Here is a 23,619-nt window from a genome sequence, read left to right as displayed (position 1 = left end):
AACTCGATGGACAATACGAATAAACACTGTAATTGAGCTACTAAGAAAAACATAAGAAAAACAAACAAAATTAACATGTGCCATTAACGTCTGTGAGATTTACATTCTCCTTCATTTCTGTACTTTTCAATAATATTTTGTACATTTTCAAAAACTGCATTATATTTATAGTTAATTCATCAAGATCGTTTCACAAAACCACCTCACAAATGGAAATACTCGTACTTTTTAAATTAGTCTGCGCATACTGTTGTTTCAAGTTTAGTTTCCCTCTAAAGTTATAACCCCCCTCTCTGTCTGTGAACAGTTTTTTTTACAAGTAGCACTTTTTTTTTGCTTCATACATTATCTGTGCAGTCTTAAATTGTACCAGATCCCCAAACTTTAAGGTATGTGATTTTAAAAATAATATCCTACATTGTTTACCATACACTCTTTTTTTGTAGTGTTGAACAAATGTGAAACATTAAGCTTTTTCTGCATTATAGAGTTAATGTCCCTGAAATAAAGAAACATAAAACTATCAGGAATGTGTTGAAAACAAAGCATATCCCCTCCTCACCTGTTCATATTTCTCCAGTTCTGTGTGGTAGATCTGTCTGATCTGGGTCAGTTTGGCTCTATAGTCGGAATGTTCAATGGAGTTGTCGGCCGCTCCACCCGAGGCCGCAGCGGCGGCTGCAGCGGCGGCAGATCCACCTCCTTTCTCTGGTCCAGCCACACCCTCTGCCAGCAGCATGTTGTCTAAACGCATGAGCTGAGGGTCCGGGGGGTCTTCCTCCTGGGCACCACGGATGCTGAGACCTGCAGCGACACATAAAACAAGCTCACAATTTCAGCTGAAGCCATCCAGGGAAATATTAGGACTAGTAAATATAATGGTACCCATAAATAAAAAATTGAAGAGATAAAACAAGACCATACTGAATTGTTAAATAGCATTATAACTAGTCTGCTACGCTGTGATGATCCCCCTGTAGCTGTGAACTGAGCGTCTGCTGTGTAGGTGCAATGTTCCTGTCGCCCATGTCTATGCCTGTTCACTTTTATTTACACAGTGCGCTGCACACTGTGGATACGGGGAGGCTGACATGACAGCAACATCCATAAACTGACAAATGCTCAATGGTGAAGTGGCACTTCTACTCTGTGAAAGGATGCTAAACAGAAAACTATACCTCGAGTAGGTGTCACACCAGGAATACTGGGAGCTCCAAGAACTGTCTGTTTTACTTGTTTCTATCAACTCAGAATTTTTTTTTATTTGTTTTGTTTTTAACTTGTGTACCTGATTAATCAGTATTAAAGAAAAAAAAAAAAACACTAATGAACTAAGAACATTGCATAGAAAAGCCTCTGCAACGTACTTATTCACCAGTTGTGTTTTTGTTCTTATCTCCTGCTGTTTATTTCCTCTGTTTTCTGTCTCTCCAGCCTGTCAGCAAGTCATAATCACACAGCAGATAGCATGCACGCACACCTGGAAGCACTGGCTGTGCAGCAACACAGGCAGTCTTTTCAGGGAACGAATAACAAAAAAAAACAAAAAAAAACACACACACACACTGCAGGTCAGAATTATAGAGGGAAAATAGCTAGAGTATTTCAGTTCAGCAAGTGGATAAAAAAGTGATTCAATGGCCAGTAAATACTGAGTGGCTACTCAAAGGTTATGATTACCAGAGTTGTTTCAATTCAATAATCCCTCTCTCATTTTGGGGCTTTTCAACAGCTCATTACAGCTTCATTAAGATATGGTCAGCCTGTGGTTTCTAAATAGGAAGATTAGTGGCTCCATTGTGCCAGCTAGTAGGCATGCAATCACAAAAGCCCTTTAACCATGCTTTGGCCAACTAACTCTGGATATCATCCACACAAGCTTTTACAAGTAAAAAACGGCTTTTTCTCATATCTTTCGTCCAAACGGCTCAGAATAAAAAAAAGGGAAAATTGCAAACACTTCTTCAATGTTTTCATCCCTGATGGTGTTTTGTTCGACTGCAGTGCCACTGAAAAACAAATTTGCCTCTATTTATGGATCGGCTGGCTTTGAGTCTTTTAGGTGTAATGGTGTGAGAGGAGTGGATGAATGTGGCTATTTGTGTTGGAGACATTGAGATGCTGGACGAGGCTCCATCAGGCTTGGCGAGCCAAGCCATCCATGTGGACAAAACGCCACTGCTCCACTAACCTTCATCCACATCCGCGCTACTCCACCCAAAGCTATCGTTCTGGACAGGCTTGATTGTTTCTATTCCAGTTTGTGGAGTATGGAACTTAACAGCACATGATCCAAATGCTGACCGAACAGACGCCAGGCTGCATAGCTCAATATCCTCTAGTAGAGGGGAGTTTATCTGCCATAGTGGTTCATATTTTCCTAATTCAGTATTTACTTCCACTCTCTGGTTGAAAATGCGCCCAGCAGGCCGATCTTTGCTTCGTGTCGTGCTGTGGGTGGTGGTAAGTAGGTAGGCACGTTTTTCATGTCAGGTATATTAAATATAACTCTGGGACGCAGCGTACATTTCCACACCAAACCCAGTTGTCACTTTCACTCCACTCACTCTGTATCCAGGGGAAATGCAGCTGGGGAACTTACAGGGCTTTTCAGTTAAATGGGCATAAATCACTGGTTTCATTCAAACTAAATAATCACAGGCCATAAAGAGCTGCTTGTCTCTTACCATATATTACCACAAAGTTCCTGTGTGCAATACTGCGACCATTCACAGGAAAGGAAAACAGAGCGAGACATTAGAAAGTGACATGTAATCCTGTTAGTCCACTGCCATGTGGAGTGGCCGTGACATTTTTATCATACGTGTCTATTTCTATTTGGGAAATCAGCAGGATAAAAATGATTACGGTGCAGCTCCAAGAAGCAGAAGACCCTGCAGGAGTCCACCAGGGTGTATTTGTGCCACAGTAGCTTTGGCTGGTCATGCATAACACATGTTGGGAGAGATGGCATGCAGCCTGTTGCAGATAAATAAGAATTGAAAAAAAAAAAATTGAAAAAATTAAAAATCATGTCTGTCTCACTGCCTCCTTTGTTAGAGAAGCGAAAGATTATGGATTCTCTGCTTCATATGCTTAGTCCCATCACACACAACTTCCTCAATATAAGATGGAGTGAGATACAATCTTTAATTTGCTGTGCAGTTGACAAATCTGTATAGTAACTCGCAATTCCACAGTCACGCTTCCGAGCACTGCAATACTGCTTTTCCCGCTCAAACCTTTATCCCGTCTTTGTCTGATGATATGGGTATTAAAATAAGTTTGGGCACCCGAGTTAAACTCTAATCCACCTCCACAGTCAAAGTGGGACTAATCTCAGAGCAAAGGAAAACTACGGGTGTCATGTCACCTTGATGTGCAGCAACACGAACCTACGAGTTAAAAAAATAAATAAATAAAAACGTTTCTACATGTTTTTTTTCCCATATTCTTTCTCAAATTGCAGCTTCATTTAATTACTCAAGCACATTTATGAACTGCCCCTAGTCTAATTGGTCTCACTTGTCATTAAACAATACAGGAGAGTTAGCTGGTAAATGTACTTGCATATATGACTGCCGCTCATTTCTCTTGTCCTTGTTGGAAAACAAAAGGAGAGCCTGTGATTAATCCATCCCCATCATTCAGCGATGGCTCTTTATTCCACGTTTTAAAGGTTTCACCTTCATTATCTGATCCCGCCAAGTAACAAATTTGACAGATAAAGACAATGCAGCCGTTCTTTTTTTTTTCTCTTACACTCCCTCCTGGTCTCTGTTTATAATCATTTCCGGTTCATGGCAGTTGTCTCATACATCATCCCCTGCTTGAAGCCATGACAGTGATCTGAGCACTGCCTGGGGCCACTCTCCTTTCCTCCCACCTCTTTTCCCCTCAGTGCCCTCTTTTATTCTGTGGGTTTAGCTGACCTTTGGCCCGCTGCTTGTTTACTCTCATCACTGAAGTGTGAGCAGGAGATCCATAAAGGCAGAGCCCTGCTGGGTTAATGTGGCCTACAGTAGGGTAAAAGGGGAGCTCTGAGCATCTCTATCTTATTCTGCTGCTCTGACTCGACTATAAATGCTTGGAAAGTGATGTACAGCAAAATAAATCTTCATATTTTAAATAGACACACATTATGTCTGACTTATCTTTGTGTGTGTAGAAATAAGGTGATTGAACCTTTGTTTTCCCACACCCCACAACATTGGTCTTTGAAAGATTCTAAGACGTCCTGTTCTTTAAGAGTAACCTTGACCCTTGTGCAGCCCCTCTGCAGCACAGTGCCTTCTGAGAGCAGCTCCAGCCACGTATCTGCACTCTGTTCATCTAATTGCATTGATCCACAAAGGTCTCCCAAAGCTAACTAATCGAAACAGAATTTATTTTCTGTCAATATTTGCAAAGGTCATCTCTCTTAAAGCTGTGAAGTAGACAATGAGAGGATGGGGAATGTGGTATGAGGAGGACCGTGGCATCTAGCCTTTTATGGAGGCTCATCCAAGGTGAGCTTTCACTCGAGTTTGGCACTTGGGATCCAGGGCTTCTAATCCACCACGTTATTAAAAACTCACTGCCAAAGCAAAACACTATAGAGAATACAGAGCGCTTAAGCGTATCTATTTCACAAAGAGGCCAGTGTCACTACAGTGGCGCTCCCAGTCTTTGACTTCACATCATCTCCTTTGTAGTGGCGCCTGGATCAGTAACCTTCAGCTCAAGAAGCAGGCAGCTGGATCAAATTACCATTGGATGTCTTTTGTTCTGACAAATGAAACATAAAGATCCTCTTTCATCAATGTTCTTAAAGGCTTTTTTTTTTTTTTTTTAAGTTGGCTTAGATCCACATGGCACAAATAATCTAAAAGAATGCCTCTGGGCTTGCATGTACAGTAATTAACATTCCATTAACACATTAATACACATTAACTATTCCCAATGTTAATGACAGAATAATTACCATACTTGATAAACAAAGGCCAGACCAAAGAAAATGGCCAATTTCAGTTGATTGTGTAGAGAAAATAATTTTGGCAGACAGCAGTAATCAATAAGTCTGAATTTCTCAAATAGACTTTTTCTGTAACAATACACATCTGCCCTTCTCAAAGCAACGATTACCTTCGCACAAATCATGCAGCTGATCTAATTTTACTGAAAACAGGAAGGAAGCGTTAGTGGTAAGCCAATAAAAAAGGGTTTAGTGGACATGCATGTTATTCCAGTGGGGATACAAGGCCAAAAAAGTAGTGAATGGACACTAAACTGGGAAATCCCTGCCTGGAATGATGATGTATTTCTTCCTAGTGTAGTGAGTGATAAGCTAATCAGCAGCACTGACAGTGAAGTGTTACAGCCCCCTAGTACTGGGTCAAGACTTCTCCCATCATACACAACCAGCAAACACAAAACAGACAGCGCACGGAGGTGTTGGGGGTGGTGGTGGTCGTGGAGTGTGGTTGACAAAAAGGGGCATTGGTCAGAAAAGAAGATCTCTGTCAGTTCAGGTAGCCTTTGTCCACCGATGATGACGAGGCACCCGCTTCCCCCCACCCCGTCTCAAAGAGGAGACTGGGTGCTTGCCACTGTCTACCCATGACATGCAGAGACATGGGGGTGGGTAAAGACAACCCAAACAAACATCTTGAAGACATTTTGCCAGGCACACCAAAATTAATCACTGTCCCACGGTGGCACTGACATTTGTGGGAAGTGACACACAACATGACAGACGAGAGAGAGAAGATGAAAGGAGACTGGGAGAGGGTGGGAGGGCTGGGTAAACAAGAGCCACTGTCACTCTCTGTGATCATGAGTGCATGTGTGTGTGATGTGTAATATGTGTGTTTATATGTGAAATGTGTGAGTGGCTGCTTTGTTTTCTATCCTCTAAGACTTGATGTGGGCAAATGGCCAAGTGGTGTATTGATGGCTGAGTGGGCCTGGCGGTGGAGGGCAGCACGCAGCGGTTAGGGAGACTGGCCAAACAAGTGGACAGGACCTCTGCTACAGATCAGCACACCCACTGACCCTACAGGACACAGACAGCATGGGGCCCTAACATGGGCTTCACATGGTCTGCTAACTGGAGAATGAGCCATAAACACAAAAACACTAATGTCCTTCTGAGGGGTATCCGAATTCTGTGACGGCGCTTAATTTACAAAATGTATTGTAATAAAAACATGCAAGTGCGCTAGCTCTACACTGTTTGGGAAATTTTATTTCATCTCCTGATATTGTGTTGTTGATATTTGATTATTCCTTTTTCTTCAATTTCATTTTATATTTCATGTATTGGTGGTCTTTAGCTGCTAGCCTCAATTTGCTGCAAAGGTAGGCTGATTTGCTATTCAGACCCCAAGCAAATAATGCAAATGTGACACTGAAAGCCACTTATGAAATACCCAAAGGCAACTAATCACTCCTCCCCTCATTCCAGCCTTTCTGCAGCCTCCTAATTAGAAGATGGAGATTGCATGAAACCAGGTCACACAGCAGGTCTTGTACACACCAATAACCAGGCAAATACTCAGACAAAAACTTCATCTGGACACAAAGTAAAACAACAACATTATTTTAAAGGCTAGAGGAGAAAGAGAAATTCCATTCAGGTTATTAATGTCATATATTTCACTGTACGCTTCTAAAGAAGGATATAGGCTTGAAGCAGTTTGTCTGAGAGCTACGTGTTTCTATGTAGCTGTGCGTGTGGATGTGTTCATGTCTGCATGTGTGAGTGTGAAGGCTACAAGCTCGCGTAAACAAAGAAACGGCATCCGTTGCATACAGCCAGCCATGATCCACTGCCAGAGAGATTATTCTTTGCACTGCCATTCCTGCTAGAGAGTTGACAGTCCATCATTTACATTTCGCAGTGTATCCACGAAAAGGCTGCATTGCCTGAAGCATAAGGAGCTGCTCGTTCCTTCAGTGTCTTTTGTAGAAGAGAATTCAGCTTCGAATTGTAAAGCCTGAATCTTTCGCTAGCTGGGTTAGCGTGTGAGGACTCCTGCTACGAGGCATCTGAGGTTATGACAGAAGTATCGCGCTGTTTTTGATGGACCAATCTCGCTTAGCATGTTTTGGTAAGGATTGATAAAGTTCACAAAACCACAACTACTTCCAGAATCCTCTGTTAAGCGTGTCTATACTCGTTTCTGGAAGCATCCTCTGCTTTGTCGCAGGTTACTGCTGGGTCTGCAGAGTGGAGAGATAGAAGTAGCTGGGCAGATCAGGTTCAGGCCAAACAACAGCTTGTGACAGAAGCAGGCCAGGGAGGATGTTGAGACACGCAGAGACTTAACAGGCAGCCGGCTTGCCATCCACTCTTTTTCAGCTCTCCTTACACTCAACACATCACTTTGGATTCATCGCAAGCCTTTCTCAGCGATCGGCACAAGAATATAATATCGCCTCATCTCAAAACAGAAAATAGCATAGAAACTACCAGGAAAGGTTCATATTTGGCTGGGAGAAATAATATATATTTGAGCTATTACATGGTTTTATTGTAAACCTACAAAATATAAAGACATTTTTAGCAGCATTAGTTTTGTGTGTGTGTTTTTTTTAAAGATAATTATTCCCAGGACGAACTTTGCATTACGATTGCAAAGCTAAACTTAATGTACCTTCAACTGTGACTTCCTCACCCACTTACCAAAGATGAACCATGCAATCTCCCCCATGTCACCCCTGTCATGTGAACTAAGTCCCCCTCCACCTCCAGTTCCCTGCCAGAGCTTCACTGGAGCAAAGACAAGGCACCACTGAAGCAACAACAATGGCTCCTGCGGTGTCTCCACAGAGCAGCGATGGAGAGGTTGGATGATTGGGGGGGGGGGGTGTAGAGCTGAGAGCTGAGAGCTCACGTTCATAATTAAAATAATTAACAGTTACAGATTTAATTGGAAAGGAAGGCATTAATTGGAGGAACATTGTGCAACGCGTACAAAGGGAACCTTTACTGCACCAAGCTTTTGTCTTCCATGTACCTAATGGTGCCTCCACCACAGCTGGTGAGTGCTGACACAACACAGCGCAACAGCAAAGCCAATGGTTCACACTGTAGGGCTTGTCAAGACTGAAGCTGGAGGCAGATAATTAGGTGCCAGGTTAATGAGAGCACCGGCTCTTGATAACATTTGGTTACTGTATGTGAGCAATTAATGACTTTGTTTTTGTGTTTTTATTGGCACCTTGATTGGAAACACAATACATCACTCACCTCCAGTGTTCATTTCATCGTCTATTAATTTTCATCATTGTTTTCATCGACTTTACTTTTTCATGTAACTTTAACTACTAAGGCTTAACGCACAGCAGGAAGACCAAAAGCATTACTAAATAGTACACTACTACTACTACTACTACTATTACTACTACTACTACTACTACTACTACTATTACTACTACTACTACTACTACTACTACTACTATTTCTACTATTACTACTACTATTTCTACTACTACTAATACTATTTCTACTACTACTACTATTACTACTACTATTTCTACTACTACTAATACTATTTCTACTACTACTACTACTACTACTACTACTACTACTACTACTACTACTACTAATAATAATAATAATAATAATAATAATAATAATAATAATAATAATAATTACAATATTTTGTTAAAGTTAAAAGTTTTTTTGAAGTATTTGTCATTTAAAAAAATTTGTCAACTAAAAGAAATTTAAAGAAAAAATAAAAAAATAAATAAATAAAGGCTTTGAATTCTAACAAATGTAAATACATTTGAAAGAAATTGACGATTAAGCCTGCTCACCTTAAACCTGTGGGGTATACTGAACTAAATCCAGTCTTTAATAATAATAATAATAATAATAATAATAATAATAATAATAATAATAATAATAATAATAATAATAGGCACAGACCCTCTCGACCCTGAGATAGGACAAAGTGGGTCTGAAAATGGATGGTTGGATGGATAATAATAATAATAAACTGAATTATGGCTGCTGTGCTGTGTGACCTTTTCACAGTGCCTCAAATCTACAATGACATAAAAAAACTGAAAATATGTCAAACACTGAAATCACAGGTATGGGATGGAAGAGGGAAAAAAAACAACAAAGCTGAACAAAGAAACTCAAACATGTGGCCATGAGAGAATTCAGCATATCGTCTTTCCTAATGTATTTGTGAAACACCTTCCCCTTTTAGAAAAGCCCACGTTCTCATTCTAAAGGATTTACTGAGAGGTCTTAACACATCCTCCACTTCAGCCAAACCACTCCATGCCTCCTATTTTGGAGTTAGTTGTTCTCTAGCCTGTGGTGGCCAATTAGAGCACTATAAGATAAATGGGCACCCACAACTTTGATGTCCATCTTTTTAATAAGCTTTGGTTAAGATGACATCTGTGTGAGAGAGTTCAATATCTTCACAGTGGGAGAGAAAAGAGGTTTATTCTAAAATGAAATATCATGTAAATACTGGTGGAGGTTTAGGCTTGGTGGGGGGATCCCAGTGTCGCCTGTGACTCTGGTGTTGGCATTCATTATCTTACCGCTGCAGTTGTGCAGATTATCGAGCGAAAAATGACTTTGGAGCGTTGAAAAATCTGTTTTTTTTTTTTATAGCACTGAATCAGCTTAAGCATACACAGGACATGTTTAGCTTGAAAATTAATAATACCCTTTTTTATTTGTATAGAAAAAAACAAACAAAAACATTATGGTTCATAACTTGCTAGGATTTAAAAAAAACTTGCTAGGATTTTTTTTTAAAAAAGTAAGTAGAGTGAGAAAATCTAAAATGGTGGCATAACAAAATGGTGCCTAAATCTATGAATGTAAGCAAAAAGAGTGTTGGGGAAAAATGTTAACACGCTTCTTTATACATTTGTGTAACTCACTCAGGAATAATGTAAATGTCTGGAGAGTCTTAAGACTGAGCAGGCCTGTGTAAAAGCACCGTTTCAGACTAGTAAAACAAGTCAATAAATACAGCGGAGAACGGCCCGTGCTGTCTGCTGCATGCACTCTCCTGAATGAAAACAGAGGCCAACTGCTTATTTTCAGCCTTCTACCACAGGTTGACAGCAGCATTATGGGGGCTCATACATTCTGACTATCACTCGTCACAAGCTATATCTGTCAACATTACACTCAAGTGCATTTTAAATGTAAAACAAGCGCGCCTGTGAGGAGTATTTATGGCTTGATGTGGTCAGCCACTAAATAAACAAAACACTTCCTACGGCAGAGGGTGTCCACAATTATGGTGCGTTCACAGGACTTTTCACTGACACACAATTCATCAATTTGTCGTTTTTTGTTGATTGTCGCTGACAGAATAAACACACGAGCGCTATAAAGTAAGCCTGTGTAGGTTGGCACTCACTGTGGGAGAAGGCAGATCCTAAAAGGAAGCCAGTGAAATAAACTCACCCAAAGTGGAAACTCCATTAGGTAAGCAAACACTTCACTGTGATAACTGCAACCTGATTACAGGAGGGAAGCACAGCCCAGGTTCTCCTTTTTTTTTTTCATACTCTGTCAACACTTTGGGAAAGTAAATATTTCAGTGACTACCCTCGCTGTGCTTTAATCCATATGGTGCTTTCTGTTTGTCACCACAGATGTCCCGAGATGAGCTCGCAAAAACGGGAAGAATTACTCTCCACGAGCAGTGCTCACAGCTTTATTTGATACAATGAACACACAGAGGTCACACACACACTGTATCACACCAGGGCCAGCGTCAATCCTTTATTAAATTACCTACCTATCTTGGTTTCTGTCACTGCACTGATAGCAGGGTTATCGCGTTCATTTATGAAGCAGATTTTCCGAGGATTATGCGTTAAAGATTAAATGTGTGTAAACCTTGCACCTTTTTTTTTTACAATGTAATGCAACAGACAATGCACACAGTGCCCGGCTGATGTGTGTTCAGGTATGAAAAAAAAAAAGGTGCAAAAATACAAATTTTCAGCAGACAGGATTTATTCTCCTCAGACAATACAAGATGTGACTATACTGAATATTTCGAGCCTAAAATACTGTGGTAAGCAATACAAATCCCTTGGACAAAATGAAATGTATTAAACATGTGGATTTCATAAATCTCCTGTTCCTCGGTTTGGGTCAGAGGTATATTCACTGTAGAGCTCAGCAGGCGTTTTTTTTTTTTTTTTTTTCTCCCCGTGTATTGTTACTCGCAGTCGCAAATGCTCCGACAAAATGAATGTCAGCAAAAGCTGCACGTGTACGGCAAACAGCATATCCTCACTGTAAAATGGTTCAAATCACTTACCCCGCTACGTTCTATGACTGTTGCAGGGGTGTCGGGATTTAAAGGTCTGCTATGGAAATGTTACTGATAAAATGGTGAGGTTGTGTTTTAGATGTAAAATGGCCTGAGAATAAATAGTTGTGGGTAGTTTTTCAGGTTCCCTCACATCACAGTACAGATAGTGAATAAAAAAAAGAAAAGCCATTCAGATTTGAGCTCCCAACTCTGTTAAAAACCCAACTGGGAACACTTTAACCTTGAGTAGCGTAGCAAAGGTAGAGGTAGCCTGGGGCTATGGGGAGCACTGGCTACCACAACTCCCAGTACCATGCTGTTCCACAGTGGGGACTCCACATGGCCAGATTGCCAGAGAACCTGGCAAAGCAGATCATTCATCTGAGACAACAGTCGTTTAAGTTGCTCCATTATCTATTTGTTTCCAAAATGATCCAGTTGTGGGAACCTCAGAGAGGAGAAAGTGAACCCACATTCACCTTGCGGGTGTTGGAGCATCTGTTGGTGGCTCGTTCATGAGGCGTTGCTGCTAATTGTTTAGCAGCGTGATGGATATTATGTGATCGTTAAAGATCAGGAGTGAGCTAAGAAAAGGCAGTCATTATCATTAATTTGCAGCTCGCGCTAATAAAGGAAAGCAACATGAATACACCTTTAAATAATTTGTTTTTATCCAACACACACCAAGATGCTTTTACTTGGACGCGGATGATAAAACGGCGGCGAAAAGAGACGATAAATCAGTGTATGGAACACACAAGCTTACATTACAGCAAAAACACATATTCAAGCCTACAACCTATGAGTCACCTCAACCCTGATGTATAATTCAATCATTTTTTGTGACAGCTGACGATTACTTCATCATCACATGAAGACAGATTAAAAAGTTGTCAAATTAAATATTAAAGAGGGACTGCAGGCAGCGGTGAATTTTTAAAAGAATAACACAGATTGGAGATGAAATGAGCCACCTATATGCATATTTTATGCCACAAAGAACTGATGCATATATTTTCCTCTAGGCCACCTACATTGTAATAAAGAACAGTGAGTGCATAGATGTGGTAATGCAGCAAAGCAGAAATGATAGGGAAGAGAAATTGGTTTTCCATAATGATGTCAAAAGGAATATGGCTCTGCATGGTCATGTGGAATAAAGATAAGATTCACTCCCTCCCTGAGTGAATATTTTGCAGATGGTTTCTTCATTTCCTTAAAGCATTAAGAAGAAGGCTTTGTATGAGCCCTGAATGAGCTTTCTGTTGAATGAAGTTAACATTTATCTTTCAAAAGCTGAGGAGGATCTGTTGAAAATACCCGCGTGAGGAGCGGGAGGCTTGGTGTGAAAGCTTTTGTCATCTGTTGAAATAAAGAGAAAGTGACAAGTGACAGTGAACGTTACCTGTATTTCAACAGGAAGAGAGAACAAAGCCATAAAACACGGAGGGTTAAAGCTCTGCCAAGCACAGAGGAGAAGAGGCTGTCTTTCACCAAGTCACCATCGATTGGTGTAAACAATGACTGATCAATATAAAAGCCTCCACCTAACAAAGACTCAGATGTAGATTTTATACATCATACACACTTATGTTTTCCTCACGCTAGTTGAATAGACACCCTTCTTTTTTTTTTTTTTAACCCTATCCTGCACCATCGCATTAATGCACTCCTGTGTTCATTCACACTTACTCATGCAATGAACATCATTGTCAGTGAGCCTTCATTTCCAAATGGTTCAGCCTCTACCATCTGCAGGCGTTTGCACACACACCGCTTGGAGTCTGCCATAATAATGCATGACTAAGTACAGTCAAAGTGTTGCAGTCTGTTGGCAAAAAGCAGTCAAGCACTTTGCTATAGTGTCACTACAGATAAACCATACAGATGAAGGTTGACGACAGATAAAAGACAGTGACAGGCCCAGTGATGTGATTCTGTGATGAGAGTTTGTGTGTGTGTGTGTGTGTGTGAGAGGTTAGAAACCATGGCACAGCAGATTTGTAAGTGTGCTTAACTAGGATGGGAAATAGGGTTGGACACAGTGAAATAAAATGCTGTGCTGGAGTCTGTGGAAACTAGGACACGGTTTAAAAGTTATTCCCTCTGCCAATAAACAGGCATCTACCTCTTCAACGGGGGTTTTATTGGAACAGCGGCCTCATGGGTTTGCAAATGTCTTTTGATGCATGCATTTCGCCAAATCGCTCTTAGCCGGCGTGATATAAAACTATCAAATGCAATCTGAGGTCATCAATTTAAGAACGCTGTCTTGAGAAAATCATTTTGTTTTTGAATGTCTGACTCACAGAGAAAGTAGAGAGTCAGGATTCTCCACAGTGCCGCTCAGAGGCTTTGTAAAGCTTCTTACTGCAGTAAATTTACCAGTGAGGGACTCCAACATCCCTATTTTATTCCTCTCTTTCAGTGCACTTTAGCAGAGATATTCATAGCACAGTGAATCCAAAGCAGACAAAGAACTCTCCATTATACTGCACTATGTTTGCCAAAGTCTTTAGTGTCAAAATGCTCCACAGACTTTGTTCCTGATTTGTCGAGTTCACTCTTGCAGCCCGCGTTCATGTAAATGATCCTGAATGTTATTTTCTAAAGACCGCATTTTTAAGAGAAATTCCCATTCCCGCCTCTGCATCTTGTCACAAACCCTTTTCTCTTCACCCCCTAACCCCCCTCCTCTCTCTCCCTCCTGCTGCAGCCGTAGACTGCATAATTGATGCAAATACTGTCACATGTGTCAGGAGTGGAGGCTCTTCTAGTTTATTCCAGTGCTACACTTTATCAGAGAACATTAAGTGGTAAAAGCAGCCTGATGCTGAGGGTGGAAAATCAGCTTGTCATCGGTCTCATTCTCTTAGCCATTTCTTAAGGATTGTTTCATCAAGGTGATGGAGAGCACAAAGGGAGGCAAATACCAGCATGTGTTTGGGAGTTATTTACATTATTACTCCTATTCCATTTGGAAAAAAAACTGAAAAAACTCCTTGCCTAATTTTTAATAATTTTTTCCGATTTTCGTTTATATGTGAAAACCTACCGAGACATCAACTACAGCAAACCATTAGGCATGTAAAGGCATACTCTTTGTGTGTCACACAGACCTGAAATTATGAATAGCCACTTTTAAAGGCATGATGGGAAGGCTGTTATGGCTGTCTAGTGACTGGAGTGCAGTTAGGAGACAGAAACAGGATTTCATTAACAACAACGATACAGGAGAAATTATGTCAAATAGTAACATTCCGTGCCATTTAATGAGCCATATTCACTAATGTCTGAGTGTATGGTCGAGCAGTAAACGCTGCGTCTGCCAGAGCGATGCTGCTACACTGTTTCTGTCTATCTCCAGCCCTGTATGAAACAATGGTGCATAACAGAACAGGCAGACATTTGCACTTCTGTACTCAGAGTACTGAATGCTCTGCCTTCAGACAGTGTGAGGCGCTTGTCTGCTACAATGCATCCCCCACTCCTCCTCATCCTCCCCCATTTCCAGCGCTTTCCCTCCCAGTTCCTTTTTTTCTACCTCTAGTCTGTGCCACAGATTAAGTGACTTGATCCTGCAAACATCTGAAGAATTCAGCTCCATGGAGAGGTCAGACAAAGGCCAGGGGATAGCCTTACAGGTCCTCCTCCATTAGCAGATCCACAGAGGTGTCATCAAGAGGGCTCGACGAGCAACAAAGAACCTCAGAAAGAGCAGATTGCCAATTGATGATTGTCTGGTTTCTTATTTCTAAAACTTTCATCGCGTGGATATTTGCCGTCTGAAAGTTCAACTCTGAGCAAGTGAGCAGGGATGAGTTGGATGATGAAATTAGGTATTTTTTTTAACTGGTGTGTATGAATTCCCAGATCTTCTGCTCTTTGTTGAAATTTCACAGTTTTTTTTTCTTTTTCTTTCACCCAACAAATCCTGTGAAAGGCTCCAGCCAAGTTAGCTGCAAGTGCTGACTGCCTCTTTGTTTACATGTCTGATATAGACACACACACACACACACACACACATACACACACACACACAAAATAAATAGCCCATATTTTCCAGGCAAGAGCATTCACACAGAATAACTGTGGCTCCTAGAAAAACATTTCAACTGTAATAAGCCCGCTCCATGAGAGCCTGAAACATTTCAGAAAGCTACTTTGAAGCTTTCACTGTGTTGACTGCTCACATGTAGCAGTGCTTGGAAAGCCTCAGCGCCATATCACTGTAACCTCTCACTGCTTCTGCATTAATAATTAATTGGCAATGTGAGTAAACACCACTGTAGACACAAGAATGCCCTTAACAACACAAAATCTCCACTTAAAGCTCTGTGCTCAACAATTTTTTGCTGAGTTTGTGGGTGTAAGCTAATGTTATATTATAGTTAGCTACTGCAGTCTGCACACAGCGGTGGCACAAAAAAAAAAAACCTGCCTCTCTAAAATAACAAAGTTGAGCCATGTTTTTACATATTTTATGAGAGGTGAACTTTTAACATACAAATCCAGACAAATTACTTTTCTTTAAAACGACAGACCACCTTCGTTAATCGGACTTGCTTTGTAGCTGTTCCCCATTAGCTTACAGACAACCGCTGTGAGTTTACAGCTAAAACAGCCTCATTTCTATTAGTCATAGAGAGGAATGTATGTGCACAGCCTGAACGTGTCTGGAAACCTTCTCTATGAGCAGCATCTTATGATGTGAGAGAAAATCTTCGTCGAGTGTTGCTACCTGAACACCAAGTGGCTTCTTGCTACACATTATTTCCTTATAGAAAGTCAGCACAACATAACATGCCTTCTGAGATGCTCTGATTATAATATGTTATTATATAGCCTGTGTAGCATTAGTGCATATCACAGCAAAGTGTAATATCTGGTTTTGCATACCCAGCTTGTTTCTGAGCACAATAGAAATGAGAGGCGGTAATGTGTAATATAATGCAAACACTAATCATATTACAATGGTTATATGCATCATCAATGAAGCTTATTTGGCTTTTTTTTTTTTCTTTTTTTTTGTCGTAGAATATGAGCTGTTATACAGATTTCAAACGCAAGGAGAGCGTCTTTTATCTCACCATAAATCCTCATTATTTTTTAAGCTCCTCTGAAGGCTAAAGAGTAGAGCAGAGCATGTTCTCTTTATTCACTGACAGACATGGCCAAGCACTATGGGTTAATGTAATATCACAGTTGGATGCCTTCTCAACTCACTTACATTCCCTGTTAGCTTAAACGTCTTTAGGTGGAAAAACTAAGCAATGCATGATGAAAGAAGCCCTTAATGACAAAGGGTCCATAATTATACCAAACAAACCCTTTATGGGCCTCTAATATCAAAAGATTGAGTGATTAAAAACCAATAATCTATTATTGCATTACAGGAGAGCACAAAAGAGACAAAGATTCACATTTATACCACACTTGGTCACATTTGGCAATGGGAAATGTTGGTCTAAGAATAGAAGAATGAACTGAAAAAAGTCCATGGTTCATCTGCTGAGACTGGCATATCAATTAGGGATGTGAATAAGAGTGTAATTGAAAGCAACAGGAGCAGAGAGAAACGGAAATTCATCAAGGCAGGCATGGAAAAGCACAAATGAGTTGAGTGCGACACACATACAGAGCCACGTCCTTATTCTTCTGCTGTCTTTGCCCAAAAGAGATTCACCTAATTTCTCCCACCGTTACCAAACAATGAAATCAGCACTCAAACAACTTAGCCTGCTGTAGTTTCCTTTAATAAAGTTAAATGGGCTAATTGTTTTATTAGAGGTACAAGTAAACATTTGTTCAACAGTCCTCTTTTTTCCAACAAGTAGATTCATAAAGTCCTTGTTAACAGCACATTAGGTGCACAGTCCTGCTGCCCAAGGGTCCCCAATATGTGGTAAACGTAGATAAATAAAGGAGAGGAAAACAACTACCAAGCGTTAACCAGTTATTGTTAACTCATCAGCCTCACCTCAGTGTGTAATTTGGAACCAACGAAGGAGAGGATTCACTAAGATCTGAAATAAAGGGTGGTAAACCAGGTGCCTTCCCTAAATCTTTCGGAGACGCAGTTTCCTCCCCTGCTGCGAGGAATTCACTAAGATTGCAGCAATGATTAGCACGCATGCAGAAGTGGTGGAGACGTCCTATTTAAATCAGCGTTTGAGGAAGTTAAATTGGAGGAAGATGGACTTCTCTGTCATTTAATAATGTAGAAAACTAAATAACCAAATACATTTTTTTTTTCTAACGCAACTTTAAAGCATAATGATATTTTTCCCCCTAATTTAAAGTGGCTGCTCCGTCAGGTCCTGTAACTTTGCTCTGATCAGTCCATGAAAAATAGGCAGATTTGGACAGAAACCGTCGATTGATCTGTCATTGATCTGAGTTAATGCAGCAACAGTCTGTCAATCAGTCTGTTTAACTGTAGTCTTTTTTTCCATCTCCGCTGTGTTTTGTGTCAACATTTACTGCAGCGGATCTCTGCGTGTGTGTTTGCACCTGCTAGTCAGTCGTACTATTTTCCTGTGCTAAAACAATCAACCATCAATCATCCAGATTTGATGAATAGCATTGCGCCCGCTGCATAAATTCATTTGCACGTCCTCCTCCCATTTTTTGCTCGCCTTGTGAGCTCCGCCTACTATACATATTAATTAGAGGGAAACATGCGACGTGCAGCAGCCACGCACTCCTGATTCTCTGGGGTTTGTACGGCTTAGTAGCGCGTGGAGTAACGTGTGTACACATTTTAATACCCTTAAACCATTAGTGAATCCGCCCCCAAGTATGATATGTGTATCCGCGGTCAAGGGATAACTTGCCTGGAGGTTTATAGGTACATTTTATTGGGTGGGTTGCTGCTTGTGATTGTTTAGCAGGGTCTGGCTCTCTGGCCAGGAGCATCTGTGATTTCCTTTACTCTTATCTCTGCTGGCAAGCAAGCACACTCGTGCAGGCCTGCCACACAATCATTGTAGCATGGCTCTACTGTCACTAAATGGCACGTTCTCTCAGCCCCAGTCCTCCCTATCCAAAGCACGGGCTTCTCCAGCTGCAGCCTAATTTCCTGTGACTTGCCTAATTACTGTAATTAAGGATTAATTGCCATTAATTATTCACACATAAGCTCATCGCAAATCATGGGGTAAATGTCTTATGAAAGCTGCCATACAAGCCATGTATAAACACACTAGGAAGCTTCAGGCTGCTGAATCGATCACTTAGCCCTCCGGCAAATCTCTGTGCCACACTTAGAGAAACAGCAATAACTCTGCCCAAAATCAACAGCTCGTCCAGGTGATGGGAAGATCAATTCACAGGCTTTATTCAACGCAGAAACATTTGGTTGCTTTCCATAATGCTTCAAGGACCTCCAAAGCATGGAACAGACAGGAAAGTGCCAGTGAAATATGATGTACACATTAACAAAGCTAATAAAAATCTGTAATGTCTTGAGAGACAAGACATAATAAGTAAATGGGGTACAGAGAAGAATAAGGGAAGTCTAATTCTATTCAAATGTCATCCTATCCTTGAAGTCAGCATTATAAATACACATCAGTACAATAAATCTGCTATCACAACATCCCAAAACAAAACAAGTAAATGTAGTGCAATAATATTGTATTGACAGATTTATTACAGATTCGAACAGAGTAAACATAGCTTGGGAGCCAGACTGTGTTGTAAATGTTGGTAGTTCACCCAATTATCACCATTGAGCCATTGGGACAGAAAATGTACCCACATTGCCTCAAGTGAATGTATCCATAATGGTTTTTGCAGTGGATATTTAGCGTAAATTGGCATGTTTCTCTCAGACTTCTCCAGTGCATTGGTGGTTAGAGATGCGGCTTACCTCCACGAGAATGACTGTGGTTCAATGTTGCCTATGAAGCACTTAACATGATAACCAACAAGTCTTTCGGAGTACATCCCAACGTTTGTGGGAAGCATGGACACACATTTACAACTGTAAATACTTAAAAGAGTCCCGAGCACTTTAAAAAAAAACCCTTCTAAAGACTTCAGCATTATAAAATCATAATTATAGCTTTAAAGAAAATCTGTAGAGGGTTAAATGTCTTCTAGAGCCGTGCATACACACTGTATTTAAAATAAAATGTTTAACAAGGCTTTAAATCAGCAGTAGAGCCATGAGTTGAAGACGTAAACTGTCTGGTGATGTTTTCCAGTCGTCAGCAGACACATAGAAACACACACTTGAGCTCTGCTGTGTCTTTTATCAGAACAAACACCGGCCACTTAGAGAGAGGTGGAAGGTTTGAGAAGGGATTAATAGCAGGAGCAAAAAGCAAATGTGGCAGATTGATGTCGGAAACAACTTCTTTTTGGATGCATAAGTTTCGTGTGTTTGATTTAAACATTTATGGTAATAGACCTTCTGGTGGCTCCATAATGTCCCACACACTCTTGTAAACAAGCACTTTACAAATCCATCATTGGACTATTCTTGTAAAAAAAAAAAAAAAAGAAGAAGAAAAGAAGGAAAAAGAAATCCAAAAAAGTAGATAACACTGTTCCAGATGAAGACAAGGGGATAACAAGACTTGAGAAACACAGAAGCAGCTCGAGCCAGTGCTGGCAGAAAAAAAACTCCTCCTGATCAGCGTTACTGCAGACAGAGCGTAATTTTGAGCTCTTCGTCAGTTGTGGTTTATGCGTTTGTTAGATTAATGTGCACGGCCCTAATTTTGTACTGCCAAAGTCTTTGATCAAGTTCAATTTATTTGGCTTAACCTGAAGTTCAAGCGCAGACTCTGATCCATTTCAAATCATTATACGAAGGCTTTACTTTTCTCGAGCTGTGATTGGGTTTTAGTCCCTGTGATTAAAGTTTCGGCTGTCAAATCCATTATGACACTTTTATAATGATCTTTACTATAACATATTAATTTCCTCCTATTTTAAATACTGCACCACCCCCCCCACCACCACCACCACCCACCACCTCCAATCCCCACCCACTCACAGACACACACACACACACTTAAATTGCTAGATGCTAATTGTTACCTTATATAAAGCATTGCTGTGAAAAATACTACTTTTCACAAAACAATAAGAGAGGTGCCGCATTCATCTGTGTTACTTTGACGTGTTGCACAGCTGACTTGTCACTGCTGTGCGTCGGCATGTGAGTTACAAGACCCTGCCTGTGCAACTTTCTGTGGACCCTGCCGCCCCTCCGCATTTCACACTACCACCTCCCTCTGTGTGACACCTCCCAGCACACGCATGCATCATTGCGCCATTGATGCCTAATTGATACTTCCCTATTTATTGTCACCTTCCCTTCTCAGTCAGCTGACTTGGCGCTTGGTGTCGCTTTGCATTTATGGACTCTCAGTTGCCTTGATCTCAGTAATTAGAGTTTATGTGCTAATTGGTGTAAATACAAAGATGGGAGTTGCAGGCAAACACTTCACACCGCTGCTATAAAATGTGGCTCTTGTAAGTATGGGTTGTAATACCGAGGAGATAACAAGTGCCTCTATGAAACTGATGTTTTATTTTTTTTGGTTTCGGTCCCAGGTATTCTTTGATACAATGAGAAAGAAACCTTGATATTATTTAGACACCTAAAATCTTTCCACGTCTGCTTACCCAGTTCTATGCATCTACCTTTAAATGTCAAACGTCACACCTGGTTATAAGGTCAAGCTGTCAAATCAGGATCTGACAATTTGTACATATTGATGGTAAATGCTGCCTTTCTGTGTGAGATAGATCTACTTTTTATAGACAGAGTTGAATTTAATCTAATTGTATTGATAGTTTCATGAATGTATTCAGTGGGATTTTAAGGGAAAGTGGCGAGTTCAACATTATGTTTTTCAGTCATGATGTAGGAAAACATTATCTGAGTAATTGGTTAAGCTATCAATTTATTTTTCAATTAATTGGAAAAAATATGCATTTTGCATTTTTGTATGCTTCTTAAGCTTATTCTAACAGTATAAAATACAATTTATTCCTCTTGAAGTCTCCATTTTTTTTTTACTCAATCGGAACCATTTAAGCACACTTATCCACCAAACTACCACTTGATATGACTTGTCAGTTCTTTAGGGGTGTCAACAACATCAAAGAAGTGATCACATTGTCAAAAGCCAACGCTGAACCCAAAACTATCTCTAAGGAAGTCGAATCATTTTCTTTTCTTTCATTTTTTTTTTTTCTTTCTAAAAAATAATAAAAGGCTTCTGATTCTGATATTCTTTCTTTTTTTTAACCTAATGTTCCCCTAGGAAGCATGGGAAGTTTCTGTAGGAATTTTGTCCATGGTATTCCAATTGGTGGAATTTTGTCCTTTCATAAAGACCAACAAAACAAACAACTTCCAAAATAAGTTGAAAGTATATACCGTTATACTCTACACTATAGCAATGGAAATTTCTCAGCTAAGTCCTTGTTAGCTTAGTACATAGCAGTGCTAGCAGGGTCAAAGGGTAAAGTGTTTGTAGGTTCAAATTGACTAAAATAAAATCAGGAAATGAGGTATCAGTTTGGTAACCATTGTGTATCCCTCGCCAAAAGTAATTACTTTCCTGAACAGTGTTACTATAATAATACAGTGCTTCATTGTAAGTTGGAGCTATGGTACCGTAGCCACAAAAACAACAAAAAAAAAGTAATCAAAGTCCTTAGCAATTACTATCACTTATAATTTTAATAAAAACTCAACTGAAAAGTTACATTATGTCAAAACAAGTGTTTCTGGATGTTCCTAAGATGAATAATGTTCTTCAGCCTTGTGATTTAAAGACAATAATGCAGAAATCAAATAGCAAACGTTTGGCACTGATTAAAACTGTTGTTCTGCTTCGTGCTTTTCACATGTAAACACACAGATGCATGCTACATTGGGCCCCTTTTCATTTTCAACTGGGTTCCTTTTAAACTCGGTGTTGTCAGCAGATGTCCTTCTAACGGAGACAAAGAAAATGAGAGGGGGCTGGATATCATCAGCATAGAAATGAGCCTCCTCCTTGCCTGCTCTAAAGCACAGCCACAGTACCGCTCCAGCCACTACACTACCTTTTCAACTTGCAAATGACAGTGTCACCAAATGCTATCCTTCCATCAATCAAGTCGGGGGGGTCATGAATATACAAAAGGCAAAGCGGAGACTGGCTCCCTCCTGCAGCTCTACTTGGCCCAATTATACAGGCTCAGCTTTCTCCTGCGAGCTCACACTTTTTGTTTCAGTCTAAAGGGTAGAGTCCAAGGCAGCCCCGGGCTTAATCAAGGTAGGTCACGCATACTGGACCTCTCAAGTGGACTGAAAATGCAAGTTAAATGTGGACCCCAAATGTCATCTTTCTTTTACATCATTACTGCTAGGGGGCATAGACAGCAGGGGTCAACTCAGCACACCCTTTATCTGTGCACACTCCCATGTACTGAAGACCTCCTCTCAACCCGAACACAAGACCAAACCACCGGGCCCGCCACAGCTCCCGCCTCTCCTTCCTCCATGCCCCCCCTGCCCCGGCTGTCAGATCATGGTAGTGAATTAGCATTCTAACGGATACGCCGAAATCAAGGGATGAATTAGCACACGGGAGTAACTAATGACCTTGCTGCTAAAAGTGGACCTTACAGTCAATGGCAAAACTGATCAATACTACAGCTTTAGCTCAGCTTGCCCTTTCTAATTTCCTTTTAGTTCAATGACATCTCATACAGACTTATAAAATACCTTAGGAACAGCCTTTCAGAAAAATACTGAAATGAGATTTAGCACTGTAGGAATCAAGTTTGACGATATATGTTGAAATGAAGAAAGTTCATCCAACGAGATAAAATGGTAACCACTAAGCAAAAGGGACAGTGGTCAATACTACCTTACTGTTATGTATTCATTAAGACATTATGAGAGAAATCCATGTGTTAATGTAAGTAATGTTAATGTTAGCAGATTGCATCAATCACCGCATGCAGACAGTGCGTTATTGCTTTGTGTTGACAAAGTGATACAACCGCTGACCGATCAATCATCTCATTAAAACCAATGATTCTAATTGTTTTTGAACAGTGTGACACTGATGCAAAGGTTAAGATTATTCTGTTACGCTGAAAGCTGCCGGTGTGAGTAAATGCCTTGTAAATCTGTCACATGAAGTGAACCAGGAGTGTTCTTTTCAATACAGTACACACTGAGATTAGAAAAAAATGAGCCAACAAACACAGAAGATGTGACACTCAAAAAAAAAAAAAAAATTTATGTCCATTTTAATTATTTTCAATCATTTTTTTAAAATTAATATAAAGGTATAAGTGA

At 40.4% G+C, this 23,619-nt stretch overlaps 1 protein-coding gene across 1 annotated transcript in view; it reads right to left on the bottom strand.

The window, feature by feature from the left end:
- The window catches only part of pbx3b (pre-B-cell leukemia homeobox 3b), a 60,268-nt gene that overhangs the window by 13,150 nt on the left and 23,499 nt on the right, over nt 1–23,619 (bottom strand). Inside the window, 1 exon segment of the mRNA XM_028456990.1 lies at nt 563–804. Within this exon segment, the coding sequence (XP_028312791.1) occupies nt 563–804 (242 nt within the window).

The sequence above is a fragment of the Gouania willdenowi genome, chromosome 9 (assembly GCF_900634775.1).
Source record: "Gouania willdenowi chromosome 9, fGouWil2.1, whole genome shotgun sequence".
NCBI lineage: Eukaryota > Metazoa > Chordata > Actinopteri > Blenniiformes > Gobiesocidae > Gouania > Gouania willdenowi.
The sequence above is the reverse complement of the archived record's forward strand: the minus strand, read 5'-3'. Positions and strand labels throughout refer to the sequence as shown.